Raw genomic sequence first — 12,609 nt, 5'->3', positions numbered from 1 at the left:
ATCACATTTTCTGCATGAACTAGCTAACTCTTGTATCAACAATTAGTGAGAGAAAGAGCAAGAGAAGCCAGTTTTTAATTGTGATTTAATTTAAAACTCCTTTCAACCTCTAATTTTCCTCTCATGGCTCTCTTCGACATTGATCATCCATGGGTCTTCACATTCGGCATCTTAGGTATAAATTACTCTCATCTGATCATACATACATATATATATATATATAGATATAGGTATAGGTAGGTAAGGTGTTGGCTAATTTCAAACGCATGAAACTATTAGTATAAATCATGGAAAGGTTGTGATCTCTTCAACTAATGATGATGATGAAATCAATTAATGTTATTTGTGATTGAATTAATGTTTTGTAATTTGTGTGTGCAGGCAATGTTGTTTCAATTTTGCTTTTCCTTGCTCCAGTGTAAGTTTATACCAGAATGAATATATACTAGTATATATACTACCCCATATGAAAAAAAATAGTACTAATAATGAAAAAAATGGTTGAATTGGCAGGCCAACATTCAGGAAAATTTACGAGGCGAAATCAACGATGGGATTCGATTCACTACCTTATGCAACGGCCCTGATGTCGTCGATGTTGTGGCTCTATTATGCAATGCTAACACCAAACGCTGTGCTTATCATCACCATCAATGTTTTTGGAGCCCTTGTTGAGACTGCCTACCTCATAATCTTCTTCATCTATGCTTCCAAGAAAGCAAGGGTATATATATATATATATATATATAATATATAACCAATCTACCGCTCTTTCATTAAGTAATCATTTTGGAATTGCATTTACACATATGTATGATCATAAAATCAAATGATTTCAGGCTCACGCCGGCAAGATTCTGGGGGCGATGAATGTGGGGCTCCTTTTCTTGATATTCGCAGTCACATTCTTCGTGTTCGAGGGCCAAACTCGAGCTAAGGTGGTTGGATGGGTTTGTGTCACCTTTTCCATCTGTGTTTTCGCATCTCCCTTGATAATCATTGTAAGTAGTTTAATTACTAGTAGTACTTCTATTTTTAGTTTTTTTTTATTATTATACTATTATATGATAACAAATTAATTGAGTGATTAATTATGCAGGCTAAAGTTGTCCGGACGCGAAGCGTGGAGTACATGCCTTTTCTCTTGTCATTTTTCTTGACATTGAATGCAGTTATGTGGTTCGGATACGGTTTGTTCAAAAAGGATTTATATGTGGCGGTGAGTAATGATTAATTAATAAGTACTACTAATTGAAATAATTAATGTTAATTATGTTATATGGTGCAGCTTCCGAATGTGGGGGGATTTTGCTTGAGTATGATACAAATGTTGGTGTATGTGATTTACCGGAACAAGACGCCTCTAAAAATGGATATGGAAAAGAAGATCAATCTAGTGAATGTTAAGGTTGTCGGAACACCTGAGATCCGAGACACCGCGGCTCGCGAAATAACTGTTGAACCGCGCCACATCCAAGTGCCCGTGCCTCTGGTTGTTTCCGCAGCTTCTTAATTTTGTTCAATCTTGTGTTGTAACAACTAGTAGTACTCTAGCTAGTACGTCAATAATTCTTGTTTACAACATTTTCTGCAATTTATTCATTCTACAGTGGTAATACGACTCATCTTTTTTTTTACTAGTTTGAAAATCTTACGCAAATCTATAATTAAGAGTTGTAGTAGTATATGATTGACGATGCGAGACTTTTGGTTGATAAATTTAGAGACGGACAATCATTGTAGTGTTTTGTTAGAGGCGGCGCCGTCACCGCCGCAAAAGGCCAGCTAGAGGTCATAGTAGTATAAACTAATAAGAGCATCTCCAATAACCGGCGTCACCACCGCGACGCCGATTTTTCGCCCACGCCGGTTTGACGCCGAACCATTGGAACAGGCGTGGGCGAAATCGGCGTCGCCATGCCGATTCCCGCGCTGACGCCGGTTCCGACGCCGATCCTCACGGGCGCGTTGATACAAGTGTAAATTAAATTATATAATTGTTATTAGTGATGTGGATAGGTAGTGTGAAGGCTATGTGAGGGCTATTTGATGTCCAGTTGATGTGGCAAGCTGATGTGGCAGGAGAATTGTAGTGCTGATGATGTGGCAGTGTGAAGGCTATTTGATGGCTATTTGATGGCTATTTGATGGCTATTTGACGTCCGTGTTAAGGTCTCACTGAATAAATAGCCAGTTTGTTTTGGTTCGTTTGTAAAGTATAGTCATATTTAAGTTTTTGATCTTTTTTGTTGGTTCTAATATTATTTTTTACATAAAATATTTGAATTAACTTTTTCTATCTAATTTTCACTTTATTATATTACAAGAGTAAAACTATTGATATTAAATAAAGGTAGTACCCTCTTCATCTGTAATCAATAGTTATGATTTTTTAAATATCTCTAGTATGCATATTTTTGTTTCAATTTCCAATTATTCAATCAGTATTTACTTTTATTTTCTCTTTTATATGTTTTATATTAGAACTCTTAATGATTCGATATCAAGACTATTGTGTATTAGTAGTGGATAGGGCTGGGTAAAAATATCGAAATACCGCACTTATCGTATCGAAAAAATACAAAAAATACCGGATTTTCGGTATGGTATGATACCTTACCAATTTATTTCATTACAGTGACGGTATGAATTTTCATATACCGAGGTATACCGGAGTATACCGAAAATGTGGTATATACCGATATCACAAATTATATCAAGTAAATTCATACTTTTGCCAAACAAATACATATTTAGATGTAGAAATCAAATCTTGCCTCATTATATAGTTGTTGGCTAATCATCTAAATATAAAATCAAATAAACTCAATTAGAAAAACTTGATATCGTTGAATCAATTAGTTTCAAACAAATATAAGATTTTAGTTAAATTAGTTTCAAACAAATATGTTGAACGTTGTGTGATTGCGTGGAGTTTAATTGTTGCAGTTTTTTAACATTATTTGAATATGTTTGAGTTTGATTAAATTTCATGTTTTCTAAGTATTTTGAAATATTATTTTCATTGTTTCTGTATTTAGAATTATTTACAAAATAATGAGATTTTGGTATGTCGTACCGTAGTCCGATATACCGTAAAACTATAGTATACCGCAAAAGTACGATATACCGTAGTTATGTATGACATACTGAAAATAAGGTATGGTATCGGTATCGAAATTTGTCATACCGAAAATAAGGTATATCAAAGTTCGGTATACCGAATATTTTGGTAAGGTAAAGACATGATTTTTTTTCTTATATCGAATTTTCGGTAAGGTATACAGTATGATGATTTCGGTAAGATGTGTCGTACCTACCCACCCCTAGATTAGTGGATGAATATTAGTTGTGCAAGAATGAACTAGTAGTAATAATTTCTTTCCCTCGCAATAAAGCCTTTTTAAATCTCCAAATGAAAGATGTTTTACTGGGCCTCAAGTGGTGAAACAATGGGCCGAGAAGTAGGCCCAAATAGCCGGCATATCTCTTATCTATCTAAACAGAATAGATGCAATAATATGGTTAATTGAATTGAGATAAGGGAAGCGAAAATGGAAGATTCCAATTACAAAACCCTTCAAATCAAGCGGAAATCCCCAAATTCAAGAGTGTTTGATCTAGTGATCAACCGTCCCTCCCGCGGCAACGCTCTCTCCGCCGACTTCTTCACCGAGCTCCCCGCCGCCCTCTCCTCCCTCGACCGCAACCCCGAAGTCGCCGTCGTCGTCCTCTCCGGCGCCGGCAAGCACTTCTGCACGGGGATCGACCTCCACCTCCTCAATTCCATCACTCATGACGCCGGATCCGCGGAGGAGGGGCGCACTCGTGAGAGGCTCCGCCGCGAGATCAAGTCAATGCAGCAGACCGTGACGGCGGTGGAGGAGTGCAGGAAGCCGGTGATCGCGGCCGTCCACGGCGCGTGCATCGGCGGAGGCGTGGACATAATCACGGCGTGCGATCTGAGGTACTGCACGGAGCAGGCGGAGTTCTCGGTGAAGGAGGTGGATCTCGCGATCACCGCAGATCTCGGGACGCTGCAGAGGCTCCCCGGCATCGTCGGGTTCGGGAACGCGATGGAGCTGGCGCTCACGGCGAGGCACTTCTCTGGATCGGAGGCGATGCGGCTAGGGCTGGTGTCGCGAGTTTTCGGAGATAGAGCAGCTATGGAGAAAGGGGTAGCTGAAGTGGCCGAGGGTAAGATTGTCATTTCAGCGGCTTAGATATTTGATTGGGGAATTGGAATGTTGAAATTGAATTTGTGGTGGATTAGGGATTGCTGGGAGATCGCCGCTTGCTATAATTGGGACGAAGCGGGTGTTGATTGAGAGCAGGGAGATGGCGTTGCAGCAAGGTTTGGATTATGTTGCCACGTGGAACTCCGCGGTGCTTCTCTCTGATGATTTGAAGGAAGCGGTTTCTGCTCACCTCCAGAAGAGGAAACCGTTGTTTGCTAAGCTCTGACGCTTGCTCTCTACACACATTCAGATCAAATTGGGAGAAAAACAATTTCTGTAATCCAATGACTCAGTTGTTTTATTCTTGTCTATTACTATTGCAATGTATTTATACTCCATATATGAAAGATGCAATGTTGGAGAAGATTTACTTATTGAAGAAACTACACTAACTCAATAAGAACAATGAAGAATTGCACGTTCACCCCATAACCAAACTCCTCAAGCTATCACATTTTACAAATTTTCTAATGATAACAGTCTCTCCCTAGCCTTCCATTTATAGATTGTGCTGCTTCTTGCGTTTACTGCTGTTCCTCTTCTTTTATGATCCTAACATAATAAATACTTATAACTCCATTATTCCGATATTAATATAATTTCCGAGCCTAAGTTAAATAATGCAGTTACACTAAATATTTGGAAGATTTTAACATAAGTTAGGAACTTAGGCCATTCGCAATAGGGCTGGCCGTGACACTCGCCTGTCGCGGCTCAGCGTAGCGTCTGGTTACGCTGACGCAGCCGGAATTTTTTTTTCCTGACCATTTTAACTATATAAATACCCTATGTTACACCCCATCTCAAACTCCTTTACTCCAATCTCTTCTTGACTTAATTATCTCTCTCAAGAAAACAAAAAATGAATCCCGGTGGTCCCCCAACAAATCCCGACGGAACTCTGATGTTCCACAACAGTTCCTTCCTTGGCAATTCACCAATGTTCCCCACCATTCCCCAACTCAGAGGACCCTTGACTCCCCGTCATTCGACAACATTATCAGACAATTGGGATTTAATTAATCTGGTTTATTTCTTTATTGTACTAGTTTTTTTTTTAATTTCTTGTGTTTTTTCCGTTGTAATTTTTTTATGTTTTGAGGGGTTTATTTTACTTTATTTGATAACACACACAAAAAAAAAAGATTAAAAATGATGAACTGAGTTGCAGGGGAATTTGGGCTGATGTATTGCAACTTTGCAAGTGCTCACCCTGAGGCTGAAAAATGGCGAATGGCGAATTTTAAGAGCATCTCCAATCATACTGTAAATCTCATCTATGCAGTAGATTGGAGCTCCAACCATACTCAAAAACGCATCCCAAATCAGCTTTTTTTTTGCGATTTTGAACAGTGACTACCTATATATGGCGTTGCACCGTAGCAAACGCAAAACCCATTTTATAATTTCTGAAATTGCATTCACACCCTCCTTGTTTGAGTATGTTTCGAATAGAGCAAGAATATCAAGGTGGAAGTGAGAACAGAAAAGTTTGGGGAAGAAGAAGAACATGTTTGGGAAGATGATGAACAGTAATGGTTTTATTTTTTAACTGTAAATGGGCTTCATTAATATTTAAACTACATTTCAACAAATGGGCTTCATTATATAGAGAGGTGGCAGTGTATTTCGTTTTACATACATACGCAGTGCATTTTATTGATTGTAAATTTTTAATGTATTCTAATTGTAAATTGTAATTGTATTCTAATTGTATTTTAATTGTATTCCATTTTACATATACTGTGCTTCAGTAATATTTTTAATGTATTCTATTGTAAATTTTTATAAAATTTAATATTACAAAAATATATATTAATATAAATAATTGTATAAAATTATATAATTACGTTTGAAATATTATTGATAAAATGATGTGGGGTTAATATGTAATTTAGATAAATATGTAGGTAAGATTGAAAAATAAAAAAAGTAGGTGAATATGGAATATTCTTTTAGGTTTGGGTTTGGTGTAAATGGTTGGAGTAGAATTACTGTTTAATGTGACAGAACTGCAAAAATAGATTTGGGTTTGGTGTAAATGATTAGATATGGCATAAGGGCAAAACTGCTGGTGTCCTTTATTCAAATTTGGTTTTCAATTCTTATCCCCAATTTTCTAATGGTCCATGTTTTTGGATAAACCTTATTGGGAACAGTCTAAAGTTTGTCATAAAAATCACACAAATGTGACATGCTACTATGAAATGTGAATACAGTTAGTTACGAAAGAGTTCATTGAGATTTTTTCGGCAACTTCAATTTTAGATCTCATTTTATAGAAAAGATTCTAGAAAAGCATAACTTGAAAAGGAAGAAAGTAGAGAAAATTTGAAGGGAGAAAAGCTGATGGGCCACCGACAAGAGCACAAATTTGTTTTTCACCTTAGATTTTGTGATGTAAGAGATGGCAGGTAAAAGTCTACAAAGTTGTAGGGCATTAAATATGATGATGGTGTGTCGCCGATTGATTGGGGACTGGATTGAGGTTACAAAAAGCTGAAAAAAGAAGTACAGAAGCTCCAAAACGAAAAACAACCCTACCCACAAATAGAAACATACAGTGCCCAGAAAATAATTTTGATTTTCCCAGGCTTCACACAATGACAATCGTATTCCACATTGTGTTGAATTAGTTTTCCCATCTATTTTTACGTATAAGGGCCTTTCAATTGTGAAAATTTAGTTAGGTTCGGATCGGTTCATGGCGTTTACATTCACCCCCGCACTCTAGCAGCAAGGGTGAAAGAATGGTTATGATTAAAATTTGTAGTCGATATTTTAGTTTTTATTATTGTTTAATAGCAAAATCGTGCTCGTTCGCTCTTCGATACAGCAACGTTGATGCTTCAACCCTGCAAGTGCGACATAGTTAGTTCGGTTTTGGGTATAATAAAAGACACTAATAGCAGTTGGCATCATAGATCATACCATCCAGGGTGGACAACAAATATTCCTCTAGCCAGTGCCCAGTTCACCTGTAGAGTAACAAATCAACATTTTTGCCTAAACATAGCGCAACATCACATATCATGGGATTGATTGATTGATTTGAGAAAAACAAAACAAAATACCTTGTCCGTCCCAAGTGAATTTGCAACAACATGTGTAACCTGCTCATCTAAGTGTGTAGTGCACTCAGCACCGAATTGCTCGGCCGACTTCCACAGCGGATGCATTTGAGGATGGGCTTCACCAACTGGGAACACTCGGCTGAAAACAATCCGGCATCCCGCTAGAATCTTCCGTTGTTCACTAGCTAAGATTTGTCTAACATCGGCTTCATCTAATGAATCATGTCCAAAAAATATTTGATGTATTTTCTCAATAACCTGTTTGAAAACACTGAAATCAAACACCCGTCACAGGCAAGGCTTATTAAACAGGTTAAATAGAAGCTCACCGCCAAAGAAGAGGCCAGAGTACCATCTTCTGGTCTCTCATCGTGATCAATCTCGAGCAGGGAAGGGCCTGGTAGTCCAAATTGCCTTCTACTACACGGGAAATATATATACCTGAGGAGAACGTGTGAGACTTCAGTTTAAAGTACACGGTTAATAATCCAAAAATATCAAGCCAATCCATTACCGTTCCACACCAATCAAGTTTGGTTTGTTATGAGGCCACACACGTACAGAATCATCAATAATTACAACTGATGACTCCATGCCCAAAACACCCTCCAAATCCTTACTCTTGGGGACTCTATCATCACTATCAAATGGTTCACCATCATCACCCCTCGAGATAACTCTTCCAGAAAACAATTCCCCTTTTGGATCAAGCAATTTTGCCATCTCAGTGGCATAATATTTGTTTCCCATCGTGTAGAGATGCAACTCATAGAGTTTGCTTGCCTAAATTGGAAAATGATATAAGCTTAAAGGGGCAATGTGAATTATTAAATGACACTTTTTTCTAATGAGCAGATCTGTTACCTTCTCCAAGAAATTCCATATTCCAGGACGCAACTTGGTCCACATTCCCATATAGGGAAAGCGGAATAGATGCCTTTGGAACTTTTCACGATCCTGTTCCTCCTTCTTTCTTAGCATCTCATCATGCAGAGGATCAACCTCGACAAACTGAATATACAACAAAATGTTGGTGAAAAGTCCCCAATATTATCAGGCCAGAATGAACTTGGGAAAAAGAAAAAAATTTCATGCCTTGGCTGAATTTAGGAGAGTATGATCGAGATCCAAGACAAGACAAAGCTTTCTAGCAGAAAACATTTTATTCTGTTCTTCGAGTCTCCTAGCCCTTTCCCTTTGGATAGCAGCTTTTTGCTGGTTATCAAAGCCATCAAATAAATGCTCAACATCACTCCAAGCATTTGCATTAAGTGGTCGAGGGGGGATAGATGTAGCTGCATCGGACGTAGAGTTACTTCCGGATCTGAAGTTGACAGACTCGGAAGCTACTATCTTACTCTCCGGTGCAGCTTGATGACTTTGTAATGGCTGTGATGGTACACTCAGAGGAAGAACTGGTGAAGGTGTACTTGCTTGTGATACAGACATGATATCAGCAATGTTCCTCAGATTATTAGTAAATTGCATGGTAATATCAGGTGGTTTCACACAACTGGAAGGCACTGCCTTCTCCATTTGACATTCTTGCCCTTGGGCGCTCAAGTCGCTCATCATTACTGAAGAAGATGAAGGATATGTTTTTGGAAGATCAGAAACTGCAGTCACAATCTTCTGAGGTGCATTATTATGTAGAATACGACGTGGGTCACGCGGCTTCATTCGAACTTTTCCAGGTTCCTCCTGCAAATTACATGGGCAATTTATGCATGCAGCAAGAAGACAAGTAAGAAACTCGTAACAAACATACTAGATTGCTAGATATATATTCTAAAATATTAACAGTTTTTATCAGGAAAAACAAATTAAAATATCAGTTATTTCATCAAGAAGATATCTACTTTACAATTTCTGAGAACATTGTATCAGGAATAGGATGCTGAGTTCACATTTGGGTTTAATTAACAGCAATCAACATAATAGTTTTGCAGGAATATGGATTATAAGAAAAACAGAAGTCCATATTCCATAATGAAAAAGAAAAAATAGGCTGAAGCCACCAAAATCACATCAAGCATAAATTGATTTTAATTAAAAAAATTAAGAGAAACAAGAAAAACATATATAAGTGCCTACCGCAGTGACCGGCTGGCAAGGAACTATTCCCGCTGGTTTTTGGCCAAGCATTGAGGAGAAAGGCAGGGCACCAGATGTTGATGGAGCTGCTCCCAAAATGGAATTTTGGTTTGGCAATTGAGTTGCACTGTTGTTATCACCAGAAGACTTATGTTCCATTTTGAGTATACTCATCCACATAGCTGGATTGCCAACTATATCCCTTAATAAAGAATGAAGAGGAGAAGATGCATTGGAACTTTTCACTGGCAAAATTTCAGTTTGACATGTTAATGGTGATTTCGTGTGACTGTTAACGGGTAGACTCAGGGATGGTGTTGGCATCTGAGAGGTTGAGATTGTCGTCGCAAATGGCAGGGTTGTGTCTGGACCCAAGGACTCATTTTTTTGGCGCTTCAGTGTAGGACCATCCAAAGGTAGCTCCTCAACTACCTTTTGCTTCCTCAAACTCATTACACCAACAAATGTTGATTTGGATTCATCACTTCCAATCGAGGGCAGACTCTGACTGACATTCCTGGGACCTGCATCAGAATTGGTCATTCGGAGCCTAGGGTCCCTACTTCTCACAGAGGAGGGTTTTGACACGGGTGTTCGGAAATTATTTACAGTATTAACAATCTGAACATTGCTAATTTCTGGACCAGCTATAGCATCCCTGGAGGCAGTAGAAGAAAATGCTGGCTGCCCTAACATCAACGAATTCACAGCAGGGTTAAAATTGTGGCTAACAGAACTGCTGACCTCCTCGCAGGCTTCACCGTCGCCATTAGTATCACCCTCCACTGAAGGAGTTGGACTAGGAAGCCTATCATCCACAAAAAAGGAACCGTGTCCAAACTTTTGCTGATAACTGGAAACAGCTTTGACAGCATCAGTTTCATATGGATGCAGAACTGGATTTGCTCGAGGAAGAGTTTGTCTAGGAACAGGCCACTCAGGTTTCAGCAAGCCTTGCTCTAAAATCAATCCCTTATCAAAAGGAGAAGTTGCAGAATGTTCTCGTGTCGGAGAAGGAAGACTGTCTGCATCATGATCTTTGTGAAGATCTAGCAGAGGAGGAGGCATCCCTTTAAGCCTCGGATTAACTATCCCTGGTTTTGAATAGTGTATGGGAAAGCTCTGCCCACTTTGATCCACTGAGCCAGCAGACCCAAGTTCTCTTCCATGTTTCCATAGGTAATCTGACTTGTTATCAGCATTCTCTAACAACACATGCAAATCGGTTGTATTAAACCCCTCCCTTCCTTGTGTCTTTGCAGTAGCACCGTTGCTCAAGGAAATGTCTGAAGACTCAAGAGACAACCTAATCGCCTCCACCTGCAACACCATAACTCAAAATAAGATACAATAACTACTGCATTTCCTAAGAAATGATAAATTGTGTGTGGAAGGGACATTCACCTCTTTCAACTGCAAAGAAGAAAAAAGAGGCTTCAAGCTTGTTACTTGAGCTAGCAACCTAAAGGAATATTAACAAGGATAATATGGTGAGTATTATAAAAATTCCACACAAACAGAGACAAGTAAAAGACACCAAATACTCATAATGCTACATACCTCAACAAAATTGCTTCCTTCTGCTGCTTGAGACTTGGAGTCATTGAAGAAAACACCTGCAGATATGAAAAAAAAACTAAGAATTGTATTAAAGCTTACATAGGGATGAATAATACTATAAAAAAGTTAACCTGGTCCGCGATACAAAATGCAATTGAGTTTTTCGATTGATTATCATACCGAATGGAGAGTCTGAATTGCAGCTAGTAACAACTGAAGAAGAGTGTCTTTCTCAGCAAATGGTCCCTCCAGCACAATCTTGTGCAACTTAATTGCTGTGGCCTCCAAGCGTGAACAGAATGCATCAAAAGAGCTACACAAACCCAAAAGCATTAACTATATAGTAAAAGATTACTCTTTTAAGCAATGAAAACATCAGTGCAGCAGCCAAAGATTCCGCTATGCCTTACTTTTGTGCATCAGTCGCGTTCAGACTGACAAGCTCTTCCATTATTAGATCAACACGTTTGCTCCTATCTTCCTTGTAAGTCTCAACATCCAAATCTTTATCTTGGACAATCACCTCAGAATCCAAATCAATCTCTCCTTCTTCCAGCTCACCTTCCTCCTTTTCATCATCATCCTCCACATCAATCACAACCCTATTATTGTCAGAGTGGCTATTATCAGTACTACCATCCTCCATCATCACAAAAACGTCACCCAATGGCTTATTGTTGACAGCCTGCGCCCACGCCAGATTATACAAACCCGAATACGAAGTCTTGGGAGAAATCTGGTACTTGTACAGATCTCTCATCGTCAAAACCCTAGCACCACTCCCGCCGCCAGTGTTGTTACTACTATTAGTGGCACTAACATTGCTAGGGCTAACAGCGAATTTGGGGGGCGGCTGCGGCGAAGGTTGCTTAATATTGAAATCCTGTTCAGAAATTTCCTCGACGGAGGCGGAATCCGAGATCTCACCTTCCTCTACATCGTGCAAATGCTGCTCCGCCTCCACTTTTATTGCTTGCGGATCGTTTTCCATATTTAAGAACAAGGCTGGGGTGGTTTCCTTAATTAGGGGATTTAAATTCAAATCACCGACAAACATATGTTGAGCTGAATTATAGCAATAACAGCGTATCGTATCGCGCTAGTTAGCAAACCAAATCAATAGCTTAAAGAAATTGGAAGGGGGTGAGGGGTTTCGGAAAAGGAAAATAAGTGTAAACTGGTAAAGTGAGGAAAAGAATCGATTAGATTTGGAGGGGTTAAGGATTTAGGAGTTGAATTAATAAGATTGGGATGGAGGTGAATTTGGGGGATATACTAATTGATCCTAGATTAACAAATGAGAACGCGTATCTATATTAATTTGCTTCTTGGAAGGGGAGAGAGAGAGAGAGAGAGAGAGAGAGAGAGAGAGAGAGAGAGAGAGAGGGGGAATTGAAGATTAGATCTGGGCCGTTAATAATTTCTCTTCAATTTGAAGGCCCAAATAGATTTGATTCCAGTTTCCGTCCATACGGCTCTGACCCACCACCTCACATAGTCATATGTACTGTAGATAATAAGAAAGTCAGTCTTAATGCGTTGACCAGCGATGAAGAGGTTCTGTTCTGTTCTGTTCTGTGGTATGAATCGTATGATTTACCCATCCAATAAAATTAAATTAAATAAGTATGTAATATCACCAA

The 12,609-nt window shown here is 38.9% G+C and overlaps 3 protein-coding genes across 3 annotated transcripts; 2 read left to right on the top strand and 1 right to left on the bottom strand.

Annotated features, from left to right (window-relative positions):
* The first annotated feature begins 28 nt into the window (after window positions 1-28).
* Window positions 29-1,640, top strand: LOC121771073 (bidirectional sugar transporter N3-like). The gene is made up of 6 exons (XM_042167861.1): window positions 29-175; window positions 382-418; window positions 514-724; window positions 840-1,001; window positions 1,100-1,219; window positions 1,289-1,640. The coding sequence occupies exons 1-6, from the start codon at window positions 124-126 to the stop codon at window positions 1,511-1,513; spliced, it is 807 nt and encodes a 268-aa protein (XP_042023795.1). The 5' UTR covers window positions 29-123; the 3' UTR covers window positions 1,514-1,640.
* A 1,877-nt stretch (window positions 1,641-3,517) lies between these two features.
* LOC121769806 (delta(3,5)-Delta(2,4)-dienoyl-CoA isomerase, peroxisomal-like) lies at window positions 3,518-4,602 on the top strand. Its single transcript, XM_042166567.1, has 2 exons — window positions 3,518-4,197; window positions 4,274-4,602. Exons 1-2 carry the CDS (start codon window positions 3,555-3,557, stop codon window positions 4,462-4,464), a joined length of 834 nt encoding a protein of 277 aa, XP_042022501.1. The 5' UTR covers window positions 3,518-3,554; the 3' UTR covers window positions 4,465-4,602.
* Window positions 4,603-6,763: 2,161 nt separating this feature from the next.
* Window positions 6,764-12,294, bottom strand: LOC121771840 (RNA polymerase II C-terminal domain phosphatase-like 3). The gene is made up of 12 exons (XM_042168729.1): window positions 11,377-12,294; window positions 11,147-11,279; window positions 10,967-11,022; window positions 10,811-10,868; window positions 9,407-10,726; window positions 8,408-9,013; window positions 8,177-8,323; window positions 7,827-8,095; window positions 7,642-7,753; window positions 7,313-7,570; window positions 7,170-7,216; window positions 6,764-7,093 (listed from the first exon to the last, which is right to left on the bottom strand). The coding sequence occupies exons 1-12, from the start codon at window positions 12,021-12,023 to the stop codon at window positions 7,030-7,032; spliced, it is 3,717 nt and encodes a 1,238-aa protein (XP_042024663.1). The 5' UTR covers window positions 12,024-12,294; the 3' UTR covers window positions 6,764-7,029.
* Window positions 12,295-12,609: the final 315 nt, after the last annotated feature.

This window comes from Salvia splendens, chromosome 16, assembly GCF_004379255.2.
Source record: "Salvia splendens isolate huo1 chromosome 16, SspV2, whole genome shotgun sequence".
Lineage (NCBI taxonomy): Eukaryota > Viridiplantae > Streptophyta > Magnoliopsida > Lamiales > Lamiaceae > Salvia > Salvia splendens.
The sequence above is the reverse complement of the archived record's forward strand: the minus strand, read 5'-3'. Positions and strand labels throughout refer to the sequence as shown.